The 19,327-nt window shown below is 46.9% G+C and overlaps 1 protein-coding gene across 1 annotated transcript in view; it reads left to right on the forward strand.

Moving 5' to 3' along the window:
* The window catches only part of LOC144792472 (P2X purinoceptor 7-like), a 315,393-nt gene that overhangs the window by 167,073 nt on the left and 128,993 nt on the right, over window positions 1-19,327 (forward strand). Inside the window, exons 6-8 of the mRNA XM_078667501.1 lie at window positions 1,462-1,542; window positions 1,921-2,050; window positions 9,830-9,966. Of these exons, the coding sequence (XP_078523627.1) occupies window positions 1,462-1,542; window positions 1,921-2,050; window positions 9,830-9,966 (348 nt within the window). The remainder of the gene's footprint in view (window positions 1-1,461; window positions 1,543-1,920; window positions 2,051-9,829; window positions 9,967-19,327) is intronic.

The raw sequence follows: 19,327 nt of genomic DNA on the forward strand, positions 1-19,327 counted from the left end.
GGTGGCAATTTCATGTATAAAGTAATGTAATTTTTAAATGTCAAACGTAGAACTATAAACCTGAGATTATGTGAGTATTATTGCCGAAATATGAGGAGATGTACTATTATTATTATTATTATTATTATTATTAACGAGTTTTATATAGCGCCTGGTTACCCTTGGGCATCCCAGCGCTAATCCAGAAGAAGACGCTGCCACTGTAAACACAGGAACTAGACAGTAAATAGATGAGTTTTTAATAGCTTACGGAAGCGAAGGAGACTCGTTTCCGCGCGTAAACACAAAGGCAGAGAATTCCATAGCATGGCCACATTTACAGAAAATCTTCTCCCCCCAGTTCTTGCCTTCTTCACCCTCGCAACCTGCAGCAAGTGTTGATGGTCCGAGCGAAGGGAACGAGAGGCCTTATATGTGTTGTCAGCCTAGAATGCAGGAAGCGAACGCAATTGATCATTGTAAGTAGTATGTTCACAGATGTCATGTGGTATACCTTGTAATAAACAACAGACCAGTGTGTATGGCTTGCATTGTTGACCAGACCAAATATACAAATGTATTAAAAAAAAAAAGTTCATTACGTTTTAAATATTTTAAAATTATTATTTAGATAATTATTATGGGATAATTAAATTCGAATAATTTTAAATGCAATGAACATTTACTTTTATTTATAACGAGATTAAAACAATTTTCAATTAATAATGTTATTATTGTATCAACGTGTATTATCCTTTTTTCCAAATACTTTCACTTTTTGTTACCCACAAAGGAATACATTACTTTTTCCTATTTTCTCAGTAAGGATATGTCTCGTAGTAATGGATCATAATAAAGATATGCTGAATTATTGGTATCTCGGTATAGGTATGTTGAAATAATGAAATCTTAATAATGAGGGTGCATTCATTTGTTTACTTTTTAAGTGGCATATTGTTGCGTATTAAACATGGGTGGCATGGTAAATACATTTGTGTTTTGTTCGTGAATTCTGTCCTTAAGATCTCGCCTTCATGCAGTTAGCTGAAATGAGGAAAATAATTATTGGTGAGACAGTATTCCAGACATTTCTCGTGATCTGATGACCTTGTTTTGTAAACTCAGACTAGTGCCCACATCTTGATTTGACACTTTCAAGCATGTCCTGCACTATGGAAGGTGCAATGAGAAGGCATTAGGGGTCCTGACATGGACTATACTTGTTTATTCATGAAAATTCTGGATTCTGCGAGAGAAATTAATTTCTAATCCGTGAAAGCGCAAGATTAAGATTATTATATTTGCATGTACTATGCTGGATTTATAGCCTGTGAAATGATGAGTTTTGTCTCACCTGACAGTTTTGGTAAGTATTGTCAGACAAGTTACCAGATGAGCCAGACATGACTCTCAAGACCCAGGTTGCATCTGAATTTTTTGGTTCCAGAATCGTGTTTTATGGCAATCTTCCATTTTTTTCAGGCCTGCAGTTTTGAACAGTGCTGAAAACTTCACCGTTTTAATCAAGAACAACATACACTTTCCAACACACGATCATACAGTGTAAGTGAAATCTCTGTGCTCCTGTGTGTTGTTGTGGACTTTCCATTGGGCAGGCTAATGCAACCTCAGCGTAGAAGCTGGAAGTCTGTATAACCCTATTCAGTGCTCCATAAACCTCTTCTCCCACCCCACCTTCATAACCAGACTAAAACCACCACTCTCAGGTTTAGAAAATACGTTTAAAGGGTACCTATAAAGCAGGGTATTGTTTAAATAAATTCAGAAATGTCATCCCTCTTTTAAGCAGGTGTTAGGCGTGTTGGTCCACTAGCCTTCACTCTAGATTCCGGATATAGCACTTGATAGCCATGATGGTCAATCTGTAGCTGATTATGATCAGTGCATAAAACCTAAATGTGTTCCTTGTCTCTTCTACAGGACAAATATCCCTACAGTCTTCAACGTATCCTGCACATTTAACAGATTCACATCTCCGCAATGCCCCATTTTTCGACTAGGAGACATTTTTCAGGAAACGGGGGAGAATTTTTCAGATGTGGCCATTCAGGTAAAGCACTTTGAGAGCTGAGACTCAAATTCAAATTCAAATTTTATTATGATTTGGAACTCCTTAGAGGTCCACATAAAGGAAAAATACAATATAAAGAGAATCATTTCACAAAAAATAAACGAATCATAGTAGTTACAATTACCAGAACACAAAGTGACACATTAATAAGCATGCCGATCTTCAAAAGATTTCTAAAAAACATTTGAAAAAGTTAAAAATATAATAACAGAATCTCTCATTAGGGGGATTATATAAAGCACACATAAAGGAATTCACATTTAGAATACCCATTTGCAAACATATATATCTTAGCCACTTGCTGCGATAGGGGCGCAGCACTGGGCATATCAGAAGTACATGTATTCGATCTTGAAAAGATTGATGACACAAATTGCATGTTGCAGATACTCCGTGCCATTTAGACAAAAGATTGTTTAGGGGTAACAAATCTTGTCTCAGTAAAAACCAAAATCTCCTAATACTATGGGGTAAGTTCCAAGTGGCATAAGGTTGGGCGGATTTTCTTGCAAATGAATCAGTAAGTAGATTAACACCCTTCTTATCAGAAATAGCAGTAAAGTCTAATCTGTAACTAAGGTCCCAAGTGGCTTCCTTCAGGACAGACTTTAACTGGGATGCAGATAAAGAGAAGAGAGTACTCTCATCCAACTGCAGGAGGGATACGGCCTTTCTAAAATTGCTAACTATCAAGGAGTGTTCCCCTAAACCTCCCAATAGTTCAGTCCTTAGAAGGAACCTCATGGTCCCCTCTTCTCCTCTGGCTATACTTGCGACCCAGCGCACCACAGCTGCCAAGCCCTGCACCCAGCTGCTGCGCAGACCGAACTCAAGTCTGCAAGCTGCCACGGAGCAGGCAGAACTGACTGAAGTAATACTTCTTAGCAATTTCCCCTCCACCTTATTTAAAAAATCCCAGTGCTTAAGATCAATTAATTCTAGGCCATATAGAAGGGTGGATGGGACCTTTGCCCTAAAGACCTCCAGTAAATGCGAAAAATGCCTTTTTCCCAGCGCCGAATATAATGAATTTAAACTTCTTCCTTGGGCTAATGCCTTACGGACACTATTATCGGTGTGGGGTTTGGCACTTAAATTATCACAAATTACTTTTCCAAGAAAAACATAATTCTTTACAACCTCCAGTTTGTCATTTCCCACAGACCAGGTGAAATTCTTAAATTTATGTTTTTTCCGGCCTGTGATGCACATAATTTTACTCTTACTTGCATTAATTTTTAGGAAATGAACAACTGCATACTGATGTAAAGCGAGGAGGCGTTTAGCAAGACCTTTGGGCATAAGATCCATTATTATGATGTCATCCGCATATAGCATACATGAGATATGTTTTCCGCCCAGTATTGGGGCTATCCCGTCACAAGAGGAGAGAGAAGCGGGTAAATCAGCAATATATAACGAAAAGAGTAGCGGAGCAAGCAAACAACCTTGCTTAAGACCATTACATGAAGGAATGATTTTAGAGAGCCCCCTGTCACCTCCTTGCAACACCTGGCACCAGGTGTCTGTGTGCAACAACTGAATCATATCTAATAGATATGGCGGCATTCCCAAGGCCGAGAGCTTTCTCCACAGCAGTGGACGGTCAACCTTGTCAAATGCTGTGGAGAAGTCAATAAAGGCCACGTAAACTCTTCCGCCACGTACCCCTATATATTTGTCAGTAATAGACTGAAGAGCGGAAAGATTGTCCAACGTTCCGTGGCCCTTACGAAAACCTACTTGTTCTAAGGGAAGGATTTGATTTAACGCCACCCAATCATTAATCAGCGATAATAGACATTTACAAAACACTTTCCCGATAGCGTCTAGAAGAGCTATTTGGCGATAATTGATAGGCAAGTTCTTATCACCTTTTTTAAACAACGGAACCAAAATGCTCCCCTTCCAGGATGCAGGAATATATTTTTTAAGGTAACAAATCCTAAAGAGAGGAAATAGGATTTTACTCCAAGCTACTGGATTTTGTTTTAAGACTGATATCGGGAGTTCATCAGGGCCCATGGCACCTGAAGAACGCATGTCTCTTATAGCTAATTCTATGGATAATTCTGAGGGGTATTCAGTTATAAGGGTGGTATTTTCCTCAATTCCCCTAAGTTTCACCTGCCGATCATTTTTTGCATACAGACTTAAAATGTAGTTGACCCAGGTTTGTTCGGAGATAGGGATTGGAGATGGGCGCACTCTAGAACCACATCCCTCCCCAATAAGGGTCCAGAATTGTCTAGAGTTCCCATGGACGGCGGCTTCACGCAATCCAATCCATAACAGGTCCTCTTTTTCTCTTTTCATTTTTTTCTTTAACCTGCACCTCCTCCTTTTGAGAAGAGATATTTTCTGGGATCTTTCTACTGCACCACCTAAATATTGTTCCCTCACCAGTTTGTTTATTTCCTTATTGAGGGAAACAACCGCTTTTGGGAGGGAATTTTTTTTCCTAATTAGGTTCGATTTTTTAACTGCGGAGATGACCTCCTTTATGAAAACATCAAAAGAGCTCTCTTCCACCCCCTGCCAATTATTTAAATCGGACACAGTTTTTTCAAGGAGAGGTTCTAAATCCTTCATGGCTTTGTAATCCCAGAAGCATCTACCTGTTTTTTGAAAGGTGACCACCTCTCTGTCCAACACCCAGGTATCAGAATTGGGTGGCTCTAGAGAGAGCGTTAGTACAATAACATTATGGTCACTAAGGCTAGTGTCCATGACCACCAAATCCCTTAACAAAGAGAAAAAAGGTTGGTCAACAATTATATAGTCTAAAATTGATTTGCTGTTGAAGGAGCTGTGAGTATAGTTTGCAGGGACATCAGAAGGGAGCCTACCATTAACTATGAGTCCCTCCGTACTATATAGTTCCTCCAGCAGCAATTTGCCCCGTTTATTTGTTTTTATATTATCTGGAAAAATGATTTGGGGTATCAATAAGACCTCCTCTTTTTCTTTATTCCTGAATAATTCAAGACTATAATTGGACACTTTACAATTTAAGTCGCCAACTAACAAAAAATTAGAGAGAGGGACTGTTTTTTTTATTTGTCTAATAAAAACGAAAATTTGCTTCATCAAAGTGTTAAAAAGATCACCAGGCGGAATATAGGCATTAATTATAACAAGAGGGTGTCTCTCCCCAATTTTATCTAAATTAGAGAGGGTCACAGCCTGGAAAAGGTTACTGGGATCGATATAGTGAGAGAAACTCCACATAATTGTATTTGATAAAAGGCAGGCAATTCCCCCCCTTTGCATGTCCTCTACTAGAGGGGGTTGCCGCCACCTCCAATACATAATAATCCTTCACTATGTTCAATTTATCAATACACCAAGTTTCCTGGATGCAAATGATATTAGCATTCAAGGAAAAAAGATATGATAATTTTTCCGGATTATTATTAATGCCAGCTGCATTCCAGGAGATGACAGAAAAATTACTGCTAAAGGTGAGAGAACAGTCTAGGGTTATCCGTCACCTTAGTCACCAGGGCACCGGGTAACCAATTCCATTGCTGGTCATTCTCAGGTAAGCCTCTGTTTATTGTTTTAGGGGAAGGAATGGGATGCGTTACTATCCTTTTTGATTTTGACACTCGAATTTTTAAGTCATCAAAAGGTTGAGAAAGACCAACCGAACTCAATCCCCTAAGAGGACCATTCGCAATGAGATTGTCACCACTAGTAGCTATAAATGGTACCACATCAATCCCCTGGCTCTGGAAAAGTTCAGCTTTATTTGAATAGAACCTTACCCTAGTTAAAGACGTGGGTCCAGATCCCAATAGTGTTACTAAGTCAATGTCGCTAGATTTAATTAAATTTAGTCCCTCGATATCCTTACAACAATTCAACAGAAAAGATCTGTTCAAACTTAAATCGATATCGAATAATGGGACAAAATCCAAAATCAAAGAATCAGTACGGAGTTCCGTGACTTTATGAGCCGTATTTTGGCCCCCAATTGCCCCCTCTAACCGAGTACGGAAAGAGGGTGCAGAAGGATTTAAAGAAGTGGGAGCCACCAAGGCAGAACATCTTTCTTCTTCGACTAAACGAAGGGTCATAGATTTTTCTGTTCCTAGACCCTGATCTGTTAGATTTGATTTTGAACAATTCATAATGATATCATCAGAATTAACGGAGAGCCCCAAGAAATCAGAGGATGGCCTAATTGGATCAAGCTTCGAAAATATCTTATCCTTGTTCTTGTTCTTATCGTCTTCAACCTCAACAGAGGGGGACTTGAAGGAAACTTTGGGATTCTCAAAGAGAATTTGTCTCTGTCTCCTTTTTTTAAATCTGCGAAGAGACTTCCTCTTTTTCCCCCCCTTAGGTTTTACATGATTATCGGCTTTTTCCTCCAATTCCAACCCCTTAGGTTCAAGATCGAAAATAGGATATAATGCCACTTCGGCAATAGCATTGGGAATGACCAAATTATTTTCCTCAGCAACAATACCTAGAATGGAATCGCTTATACAATTATAAGCAGAAGATTTCAACGTGGGACACGCGTCCTTCACTACCGGAGCCACCGGCATATTCTCACTCAACAAACAAGGTGTATTAGTTCGAACATTATTAGGAGGTGTTAACGTGGAAGAGTCTGGGCCACAGCTCCTTTCACAGGTCTTACGTAATAAAGCCTTTAAAATTTGAGTAACAGAGTCCAATACGCAATCCGAGCTACCCACGAATTTATTAAGTAGCGTGAGAATAGAGGATAGCAACTGTTCCAATGAAAGTAAAAATTCAGAAATGGGTTTCTCGGAATATTTCAAACTAGGATCATTAATAACCTCAATCCCAGTTATATTGAGCAATGGACTTGAAGACATGTTTGTTTTAAATGAGGGATCAAGTGAATTGGGAGAAGGAGTACTGCTAAAAAGGTGGAGGCCAGAAGGAGTAGCGCCCATAGGGGACTTTACAACATCTGATAATGCCCTAGGGACATCAACCAAATAACGTTTGCACAACACGGGGTCAATAATCAGAGACTGTGAATCTTCATTTATATCCACCCTCGACTTAGAGATGGACAAAGACCCATTGTGCAAAACATCATCAAAAGTTAATACAGTCTTAGAGTTTCTGGGATTAACTGGGCTAGAGATTAAACATTTCTCATTCTCCTGAGATACAGACGTGATAGGTGGAAAACCCCCAGAAATACATGCGCTAGGACCGGGAGTTCCCAGTTCTAACTCCTTCGGTTGACTAGCCAAAGATGGAATAGGGGTTGAGACCAGGGAGATGCTCTTATCAGGTGCGATGTTTTCCTGAGGAATACCATCCAACGCTTTCTCCCAAAGCTGAAAAATCTGGGTTTGACCTTTCAACTGAATCGTTGCAATATTCTTATTTCGAAGGGGGTTTGATCTGGTCTTAGCTGTAGATCTTCCCCCCAACACTCTTCCAGATCTCAACTTTTTGGCAGTCATACTACAACTAAGATCAAACTATAAAAAAGATAATATACAATATAAATACGCAGGTAATGTACAGATAAAAATGGATACTAACTATTCGCTCAGGCGAACAATGAGAGGCATGTATAGAATCACTAAATAAACAGTAATTGCCTACTATGACAAACAATCAACGCAATAAACAAATATAATATATTAAAATAAAAATTAGAGAGTGGGCCCAGCCCAGCCTACTTCAGCCCACTGAGGGCCACAGAGGGCCCGCTCTTAGTCCGGTCTTTGTCCGCGCGCGTCCCGCGTTCGCGTATACCAGTTAGTTCTTATAGGAGGGAGAAAAGGGGCGGGAAGAGGCACCAGGTGCGCGCGATGGACAAGCGCTAGCACCTCTGGTCCTCGCAGTCCCGCTCCCGCTCCAAGCGTGGGACGCTTCTCACCCTGTGTCCAGGCAATGAAAGTACACCAAGGAGCACACGAGCTCCTAGCTCCTTGAAAACTAGCGTCTCTGGGCAATCAGTCCTCGCAATCAGGGAACGACGCTAAGGAAAATGCTGGCAGGCTCTGTGAACAAGCAGGCAGGAACGAGCGGCACCCGCGGAGCGGGGGCCGCGAGAGGTGAAGTAGCCTGCAGAAAGGGGGCGGGAAGAGGCACCAGGTGCGCGCTATGGACAAGCGCTAGCACCTCTGGTCCTCGCAGTCCCGCTCCCGCTCCAAGCGTGGGACGCTTCTCACCCTGTGTCCAGGCAATGAAAGTACACCAAGGAGCACACGAGCTCCTAGCTCCTTGAAAACTAGCGTCTCTGGGCAATCAGTCCTCGCAATCAGGGAACGACGCTAAGGAAAATGCTGGCAGGCTCTGTGAACAAGCAGGCAGGAACGAGCGGCACCCGCGGAGCGGGGGCCGCGAGAGGTGAAGTAGCCTGCAGAAAGGGGGCGGGAAGAGGCACCAGGTGCGCGCGATGGACAAGCGCTAGCACCTCTGGTCCTCGCAGTCCCGCTCCCGCTCCAAGCGTGGGACGCTTCTCACCCTGTGTCCAGGCAATGAAAGTACACCAAGGAGCACACGAGCTCCTAGCTCCTTGAAAACTAGCGTCTCTGGGCAATCAGTCCTCGCAATCAGGGAACGACGCTAAGGAAAATGCTGGCAGGCTCTGTGAACAAGCAGGCAGGAACGAGCGGCACCCGCGGAGCGGGGGCCGCGAGAGGTGAAGTAGCCTGCAGAAAGGGGGCGGGAAGAGGCACCAGGTGCGCGCTATGGACAAGCGCTAGCACCTCTGGTCCTCGCAGTCCCGCTCCCGCTCCAAGCGTGGGACGCTTCTCACCCTGTGTCCAGGCAATGAAAGTACACCAAGGAGCACACGAGCTCCTAGCTCCTTGAAAACTAGCGTCTCTGGGCAATCAGTCCTCGCAATCAGGGAACGACGCTAAGGAAAATGCTGGCAGGCTCTGTGAACAAGCAGGCAGGAACGAGCGGCACCCGCGGAGCGGGGGCCGCGAGAGGTGAAGTAGCCTGCAGAAAGGGGGCGGGAAGAGGCACCAGGTGCGCGCGATGGACAAGCGCTAGCACCTCTGGTCCTCGCAGTCCCGCTCCCGCTCCAAGCGTGGGACGCTTCTCACCCTGTGTCCAGGCAATGAAAGTACACCAAGGAGCACACGAGCTCCTAGCTCCTTGAAAACTAGCGTCTCTGGGCAATCAGTCCTCGCAATCAGGGAACGACGCTAAGGAAAATGCTGGCAGGCTCTGTGAACAAGCAGGCAGGAACGAGCGGCACCCGCGGAGCGGGGGCCGCGAGAGGTGAAGTAGCCTGCAGAAAGGGGGCGGGAAGAGGCACCAGGTGCGCGCTATGGACAAGCGCTAGCACCTCTGGTCCTCGCAGTCCCGCTCCCGCTCCAAGCGTGGGACGCTTCTCACCCTGTGTCCAGGCAATGAAAGTACACCAAGGAGCACACGAGCTCCTAGCTCCTTGAAAACTAGCGTCTCTGGGCAATCAGTCCTCGCAATCAGGGAACGACGCTAAGGAAAATGCTGGCAGGCTCTGTGAACAAGCAGGCAGGAACGAGCGGCACGAGCTGAGACTCATTATATTGGAATAATCCGTTTATCATTCCTCACACTGCATATGCTATTACAGATTAGGGAACATGTCTTTCCAAGAATAGTCCCATGTGGTTGTATGATGGAAAATCTGCACATTGTTACATGTTGCTGCAATATATGAACAGGGACATGCAATGTTTTTTCCTGATTGCTCTTCTGACTGAAGTGATCAACAATTATGTTCCTTATTAATCATTTCATTTGCATTTTCAGGGTGGAGTAATGGGCATGGAGATCAATTGGAATTGTAACTTAGATCCATTGTGCTACCACTGCGAGCCGAAGTACAGCTTCCGTCGATTGGATGATAAAAAGGAAACAGAGGCATTGTCTCCTGGCTATAACTTCAGGTAATCTATAACTTTAGCTATTCCATAACTTTAGACACTCTATATATGCAGGTATTTGATAGCTTCAGCCACTCTATAACTTCAGCTATTTCATAACTTCAGACATTCTATAACGTCATGCTCTCTATTCCTTCAGGAAATCTAACTTCAGGTTTTCTATATCTTCAGGCATTCTTTAACTTTAAAAATTCCTTAACTTCAAATAGTCTTCACCTTCAGGTTCTCTATATTTTCAGGCACACTAAACCTTTAGGAACTTCAAGTATTCTATAACTTGAGGCATTCTGTAGGTAGCTTCAGGTACTCAATAACTTCAGATATTCCATAACTCAATAACGTCAAACGATCTGTATCTTCAAGCACTCTTTATCATCAGGCTTTTTTCACCTTAAGGCATTCTATAACTTCAGGTACTCTATATCTGTTGAATTTCTATATGTTCTGGCACTCTAAAAGTTTAGGCTCTCTAAAACTTCAGGTACTCTATAACTTCAGGCACTCTGTAACTTCAGATATACCATACGTCAGGTACTCTATAACTTCATGTATTCCATAACTTCAGGTACTCTACATTTTTGGGCACTCTAAATTTGGGTACTTCTTTAACTTCAGGTCAGGTACTTTATAACTTCTGGTATTCCACAACTTAGGCACTTGATATCTTCAGGCAAACTATATCTTCGAGCACTCTATATTTTCAGGCTCTGTTTAACTTCAGGTATTCTTTAACGTAAGGCACTCTATAACTTCTGATACTCTATATGTCAGGTACTCAAGTAATCTAAATCTTCAGATAATCCTAGGCATACTCAATATAATATAACTAAGGAGGATACAGTGAAGGCTTCTGGGAAAAGAAGATATGAGTTGACAATAGGAAAATTATGCCATTGCCACAATATTGCATCAGATGCTTAAGCCTTCGTACCAGGTGCTCTGTAGAAATAACACTTGATTTAATGTTGTTAAATGAGTAGCTCCTAATTCACTTACGATGCCCATTGATGAGAGGGCCGGAGAAGGAAGCCAGAAATACAATTCAGAAGGAGGGAATAGGAAGGCACGTGTATAATGTCACGTCACCACATTCGCTCGTATAGGCTGCTTCAAGGCAAGGATAAGGTAACAGAATAGGAAAAAGGGAGAGGGGCATGGAGCAGACAAGTCAGGATGGAAGAGTGATCCGATTTCAATAAAATAGTTTTAGTGACATTGTGCCAGTGAGTGTGCATCTCACTAGTTAAGCACAGTGTATAATATCTAAATACATTCAAAAGAATTGTGCCCATAAACAATATTCTGGAGACCTGTATGGTTACCAGTAGCTTTCTCATTCCGTTGCATGAACTGGTGAGTTTCCTTCAATTCTTACACCTGCAGGTCCCTAGGGTTGATGCTCAGCAGGGCTGACAGGTATTCATCCATCGTTCAGCGGTTAATAAATATACCATCACATTTGGTTACTTCACATTGTATTTCAAAACAAAAAATAAAATAATTTGCCAATGCTATGTAAAAAACAAGTTATTATTAGATTATGTTATGTTAGTTATTTTCATAACATTATGCCCTGAAATCTCCTCAAAGCACTTTAGGGGAGACGAGAGCTGGAAAAGAGTTGGTTTTAAAGGAGAGGCAAAATAGAGTGAATGAGGAAGGAATTACATAACTCATATGACTGGTTTGTCACCAAACAGTGCAATAGTGTGTTGTTGAATGTGTGGGCAGCGGTGTTGGAGGAAGAGTGTAGGTGATCACATTGTCTATTGACAGCTGAAGTCAGGGGTATGTGGCCTGTGCTTGGCAAACCTAAAGCTTTAAAGATTGGTAATGGATACCGCCAACGCCTGGACACTGCCACTTCTTTATGCCCTAATGGTCCGAGGGGACCGCAATGCTCATCACCGGTTCCCTGTTGCTCCCGCTGCCTTGCCACCACCAACGCCGGTCTAAGGCCTCCAAGTCCTGGCATCCCTCCTGTGGCGCCTGCCAACCATGCCATCAGCAAGCGCCAGGAGGCGCTTGATAAGCGGAGTGGGGCTTCTGCTTCAAGGACACCGCCAACGCTTGGACACTGCCACTTCTTTATGCCCCAACGGTCTGAGGGGACCGCAACGTTCATCACCGGTTCCCTGTTGCTCCCGCTGCCTTGCTACCACCTGCGCGGGTCTAAGGACTCCAAGTCCCAGTATCCCTCCTGTGGCGCCTGCCAACCACGCCATCAGCAAGCGGCAGGAGGTGCTTGATAAGCGGAGTAGGGCTCCCAGAGCGCGGTGAGCGCGCGCGTGCGTCCATGTGAGGCCCGGGGCAAAGGCGGGCCCGTATGAGCCTGTCCGAGACTGGACTGGGCCACCCTCCTAACAAGTTGTGTAAAGTGAGTTCCTATGTGCCTGTTTGAGCACTGCTAAACTGCTGATGTTTATTATAGCCTGTTGAGGGGTTTAGTAAGAGTTAAGATTTTGGCCATTAGTGTTCGAAGTATCCCAGGGAGTGTGTTTTTCCTATCATTTAAGATCAATTACATACCTTGCCCTTTTCTTGCTCTGAGCAATCCTAGCTACCCCAGAAGTATGGGGGACAGCCCGCCTCCGCCTGCAAGGCCTAACACCCAATATAAAGCTTCGGTGCGCACACCCATTTCAAAACTAACAGCAATATATAAAATGTTACGGCAGGCAATTGGCGCTGTCTCTAATGAGATAGAACGCACAGAATGCCGGCTTTCCTTGATGCCAATAATTCCATGCTCTCCCATGGTTTTGGAAACAGGAGCGTCTGACTTGTCCCAGATAGTAAATCTGTTGAATACTCCTGATCTAATGCTAGCTTCGGAAAAGGCAACTCCTGTAATTCGAAGTACGATTTCATGCTCCTTGACATCAAGGTTTCTGGATGCCAAGCAGCAGTATAAGCTGGAATTGACCTTGGACAGTATCCAACCATTCATGGCAAAAAAATTGATTCTGCAATTTAGGCACGGTACACTTCCGTTACGTGCATTTACGAACAAATGGAATGGCGCAGCCAAATTAGATAGTCCTGGCTGCTCCGCTCCGGAGTAAACAGAACTCCATGTAATGTTTTTCTGTCCTGCTTACCATAGGTCTAGATCGAAGTGGGTTCTCCAATTATGCAGAAATTTGGGGCCCAGAAACCATATCAAGGTCTTCAGGCTACTTAAACATGAAACACTCCCACAATTTGTAGTCGCTACCTCGATATTCCTCTTTGCAATGTGTTGCACACGTAGAGGAATCCTAAAGGGGAAAGAGATGGGCAACAGTTTGATGCTGCCCTCTAAATGATATCTCTACTACCTTTTGCTGCTATATAGTCTCATCTAGAGAATTGTGACGACAATAATTGTTGTTTATTTTTCTTGTGTAGGTAATGTCATTTCTTTTTTTTAAAAACATTTTTTAGTGAAGGTTTTACACAACATGCAGGCCTCTGTACCCTAGAGGTAGCTGCAGGACATTAGAACTGCATAAAATAGAGCACAATCCAATTTTCTGCTGAGAGAATAATTCAACAATTACAAAATACAAGGATAAACATTGCCTCCCCCAACCCTCCCACTACCCAAACTCCCCCCTCCCCCAGCCCCTTCCCCCCCGAACCCCCCCATCGCACGGTCATCATTCTAGTCTCTGGGTCTGTACAAAGTCTCTGAACCCAAAGCATGCACCCCACTTTAACATCTCATCCCACATCTACCAGAGGGTCTTGGTCCACCGGAGGCTCAAGCCAAAGGCCCCTAAAATCGGCCCACCTTTTCAAATTTTTGTAGTGTTTCCATGGGCAGCCTCTGGCAACAAAAATCGGCTTCTCTAGCCCCATGCAGAAATCAAGCCCCCTTTTCCATGCTACAACCGTAGGAGCTTGCGTGTCTTTCCAAGCTTTAGCCACATCCCTCATGGCCAGAGTAAGGCCCAACATAAGCAAATGCCTCTTATATATGTTCCCTCCCACCCCTTCTAATACATGCAGGAGCTCTAACTGTGGTGTACGGGGGAGTTCCCACCCCAGTACTTCAGACAAACAGTCCCACACCCCTTTCCAAAATCTAGCCATTGTAGGACAGCTCCAAACTGTATGCAGGAACATCCCCACTTCCTGCCCACATCGTAAGCAGTCAGTGGACGCTATTAGGCCCACCCTCCATAATCGATGCCTGGTAAAATACACCCTATGGAGGTACTTGAATTGCATAAGCCGAAGGCGTATCGAGATGGTGGCACCCCGAGGCCCGGCTGGTGCCTCCCTCCAATCCTCCTCCTCTAGGGCCCCCACATCCGACTCCGAGGACTCCCTCAGTTTCTGTAATGATGTGGAACAGTGCGTGACTAAGGTTTGATATATACAGGATATCTTTTTGGGACCCAGGTCTCCCATAAACACCTTGGCCTTTAGGGGACTAAACTCAGGGAGTGATTCTAATCCCTCCAAGTGCGGGGAGAGGGCGTGGCGAAATTGAAGGTATTGAAAGAACTGAGTGCGGGGCATACCAAACTCCTGGAACAGTTCTTGAAAGGACTTAAGGGTCACCCCTGACAAGACATCCCCTAATGTGGAGATTCCAATGTTGTCCCACCCCCCAAAACCTTGTAACGCGGCCAGACCAGGGAATCTACCATTGCGGCAGAGAGGGGTTTCGCCCACCAATGTGTTCCACCAACCCATACGCCGCAGAGCTTGCCTCCAAATCTGAAAAACTAACTGCGTGCCGGGCGGCAGCGTCTTCCGTAGCTGCGCCGCATAGAGTATGGTGTGAAGTGAGTGGACCCCCATAAGATGGCGCTCCAAAGCGTATGCTGGGTCTCTCCTATCTCCATACCACCAATCATTTAGAACAAGTAAATGGGATGCTTGATAATAAGATAGGATATCAGACGTCGCTAAGCCGCCGCAGTAGGAGGAGAGGAAACACGTGCGCACTGCGACCCGTACTGCACCCCCGGTCCAGAGGAACTGTCCCAGCACCGCGTTGACCTGCCCGAACCATGGGGAGGGAATCGGGTAGGGATGGTTTTGCAGTTGATACAACAACCTGGGAAGGGCCACCATTTTGAAGATCGCCGACCTGCCGTAAATGGTCAACTGCATGCGGGACCAGATTTTGATGTCTGCTTTGGCCCGCTCCCACACCGGCATTACATTCCGCTCCCAGGATATCGCTGGGACCTCCGATATGAAGACGCCCAGGTATTTTATGCCTCCCGTCGCCACCTGTCACCGATGCCCACGCTCCTGCCCGGGTATGCCCCCCAGCACCCATAATGTGGATTTGCGATGGTTCATGTACAGTCCCGACGTCTCACCAAAAATCTGCATGATTTCCATGATGCGTGGCCCTGACCTGTCAATGTCTGTTAGAAAAAATAAGACATTGTCCGCATATAGCGCGATTCTATCGGAGAGGCCTCGCCCCCACTCGAAGCCATGTAGTTGCGCATCCATGCGCACCCACATTGCCAGCGGCTCCATGGCCAGAGCAAATAGATAGGGCGAGAGAGGGCAACCCTGTCAGGTGCCCCTTCGAATGCTAAAGCTAGAGGAAGTAGCGCTTGCCACCCTGACCGAGGCTGTCAGGTCAGTGTACAGCAGCTGGATATACGTCAGGGAGCGAGGACCCAGATTCAGCCTCAATAGGAGGGTGAATAAATAGACTCAACTCAGGGAATCGAACGCCCTGTCCATATCGGCCAGGAGGAGCGCCGCAGGCACCCCGGTGTTCCGGACTGCTGCCACTGCCACATGCACCCTTCGAATGTTATGTCTGGTCGCCCTCTGGGCCATAAAGCCGGCCTGATCTGGGTGGACAAGATCGGTCAAGTAGGGCAGGAGTCGATTGGCCAACGCTTTATCCAAAATTTTTGCTTCAACGTTTAATAAGGAGATCGGGCGGTACGATGCATGCTGCTCGGGGGGGTGGCCAGGTTTGTGGGAGACAACCACTTCTGCGTGTCTCCAGTCGGGTGGAAAGCTGCCCCGCTCCCTGGCCTCCTCAACAGCCACTCTATAATGTGCCCCCAGCTGTAGGTGATATTTCTTGTAGAATTCACTGGGAAACTCGTTAGGCCTGGGCACCTTGCCTGTATTAAGTTCACCCAGCGCTGTGCCCAGCTCCTCCTCTGTTAAGGGGAGCTCCAGGTGATCCCTCACCTCGTCCGGGACTGCACGCGGCGGCATATCTGCTAGGAATTTGTCTACCACATCGGCTGTAAGACATTCATGTGGGGCATAGAGATCGGCGTAGTAAGAGGCGAACCCCTCTGGCAATGCCGTTGGATCTGTGACCGGGGACACCGCAGCGTCTAATATCCCGGGCCGGACATGTGCCTGGAATGTACCCTGACAGAGCCGGTGAAGCATCCGGCTGCATGTAGCAAGCCATATCTGTTTAGCTTTGTCCATTAGCATGGACGCATAGGACTACTGCGCCAGAAGAAGCTGCCCCGCCACGTGTGCCCCCCCCCACTGTACTCCCCCAGAGCTCAAACACCGCAATATCTGCCTCTGCCCAAACCAGGTTCTCCCTACGCTTCCTTCGCGCTGCCGCGCACCATGCTATGTCCACCCCCCTGAGCGTTGGCTTCATTGACTTCCACACCGTGCTCGCCTCTGCTACCGACCCTACATATTCTGTTAGAAAGTTGGCGATGGCCTCGCCCATATGCCTCTGATAATCTGGTTGCTGCAGGTGCCACGCGGAGAGGCGCCACCGGAATGGCCGCCGCTCCCTATCTAAACCAATGTCCACGGTGGTGGGAGAGTGGTCCGAGAGTCCGCGTGGCAGGATATTCGCTGCCTCTACTCTATGTTGCACTGCACCTGGGACAAAGAGGTAATCCAGTCTGGAGAAGGATTTATGGACTGCAGATATGTAGGTGTAGCCCCTCGTATTGCCAAGTAGGTGCCGCCAGGTGTCAACCCAGTTAAGACCTCGCACCATATCGTGTAGTTTAGTGGAGGGACCCACTACCCCACCGCTCCCGGGGCGGTACCTATCCCTATGACTATCCATGACATCATTCCAATCCCCTCCTACAACTTGTAGGGCATCTGGTATGTCAGCCCATACACCAAACAGCTTTTCGACCAGGGACCACTGCAGGGGGGGGCAGGGCATAGATACTCCCTAGCACCAACGGTTCCTCCCCTGTGGTACCCTTGATGATAATATAACGACCCTGTACATCGACCCACTGAGTTAAGTGAACATAGGGGATCCTGCGATGAATGAGGATAGCCACCCCCCTAGAGCCTCTCGTAAAGCCAGAATGAAACACATGGTGATAGCCATAGCGCTGTAAGCAAGGTGTTTTTGTGCCCAGGAGGTGGGTTTCTTGGAGTAGAAGCACATCTGCACCCGCCCTCTTTGTCTGCCGCAATACAGCCCCCCTCTTGATCTTATCTAGAATTCCGCGTACGTTCCAACTGAGGACTCTAAGGGAGCCCCTGGACCCACCCGTTCTATGCTCTGTACCTGCCATTAATGGACATCAAAAGTGATCGCCCAGCCATTGGGCCCAACCGGTGCACACAATTCAACAATCCAGACTCCCATGAGACCATGCGACCCCTCCCCCCCGTAACAGTCCCCAACCCCAAACTCAAACCGCCCCCCCTCCCTCTACCCCCACCCCCCCATACCTCAGAAACATTAAAGTACCTGTCGCTGTGTAGCATGTATCTGACCCCCAACGGGAGGCCGGAGGCCTTTTACCCCAATGGATCCCCATCAACTGTCCCCCACCCCGGAGTCACCCACTACCTTCTCGCTCCTCGGGGTGTTGCCCGCCCAGTACTTCCCCCCCGCCCGCCCCCTCGTGCCCACTAGTCCCTTATATAATATGAGGATCGACTCCAACGGAGCCACCTACCCACACAACTGGACCAATACGTGAAAATAGTAGGAGATATATGTCCACTAAGACACAGCAGAATGTGCAGAGTTACAGTAAAGTACATTCCCAAAGTTTAGCAAATTGTAGTCTCAGGTTCCATCAACTAGGCTGACAGGGGCCCCTTTCCCCCCCTCTGACGCACTCTCGGATGTTGATCGCTGTCGGGACCTGGACCTCCAATTATTCTTTCGCTGAGTCCCTCGAGAGGCCTGGGACTTCGGCCCGCCCCGAGAAGAGTCCGTCTCCAACCCGGGGGGTGTATGCACTCTGACTGGTACTGTCTCGTCCGTCCACTGAAACACCTACTCCGGGGTATTGAAGAAGTGAGTGCAGGACTGGAACACCACCGGCAAGCAAGCTGGATGCAGCAAGGCATATGGAAGTTTCAATTCGCGCAGGCGGGCCTTGGCCGCTGTGAATAATTGCCGCTGCTGCTGTACCATGCGGGTGTAGTCGGGGAATATCATGATTTAACGGTTCTCATAAAGCAATGGCTCCTTCTCTCTGGCGATTTTCTGGATAATGTCCCGGTCATGATAATTTAGGAGTTTAGCGATCACTGGTCATGGCCTTGCTCCCTCTGGCGGTTTCTGTATGAGGGCCCGATGTGCCCGCTCAATTACAAAACAGCGGGAAAGTGCCCCCGGGGGGGAGCCACATCTCCAGCCACTCCGTCAAGAAGCCCTCCATGTTGCCCTTCTCACATCCTTCAGGCAGTCCCACAAAGCGTAGGTTATTCCGCCTGGCGCGTCCCTCTGCATCTTTCACGCGGAGAGCCAAGCCCTTCTGGACTGATTCCATAGTTGCTACTTTATGCTTTAGGGCCTCGACGTCATCCGCCACTCAGGAGAGGCGTGTTTCAGCCTCAGTGATACGGGACACTGCGTTCCTCAAATCTTGGCGCAATAATGTCACATCGGACTCCACGGCCCCTATCTTTGCATCCAGCATATCTCGCGATTGCGTTATGGCTGCCATAAGCGCGCCGTTGTCCGGCCCAGCATCTTGACGACCGCCAGTCGCCCCCGCCACTGGGGCCTGTGAATTTTTCTATGGGGCCTTGTTTGGGGGGCCCGCACCGCCGCCTCCTCGCGTCATAGCTACCGGCTACTAGTGATAGTCTCCCCGGGGGCCGGCCGCTGTCACCTCTGCCTATTTAGCGCTGCTCTCGTCACTGTCCCGCACGTGCAACCAGCTACCATCTGGGCGGCACCTGCACCGCGGTGTGAGGCGCCCGATCACCTCTGTTCGGACCTCTGCCCAAGGGCTGCAATAACGACCCTAGGGCAATCGTCCCGCCCCATTCGTCTTCCTGCCGCGGCCCGATCCCCCAGCTCGCCGAATGTGGCCCAATTCACTGCCCACGGGGACTGCGGCAGGGCTCTCAATGCTGTTTCCTGTGCGCTGTACTGCCTGGGGCCAGGTGAACAAGACTTGCACCTGCACGGCCA

Source organism: Lissotriton helveticus, chromosome 11 (assembly GCF_964261635.1).
Source record: "Lissotriton helveticus chromosome 11, aLisHel1.1, whole genome shotgun sequence".
In the NCBI taxonomy this organism is placed as follows: Eukaryota; Metazoa; Chordata; class Amphibia; order Caudata; family Salamandridae; genus Lissotriton; species Lissotriton helveticus.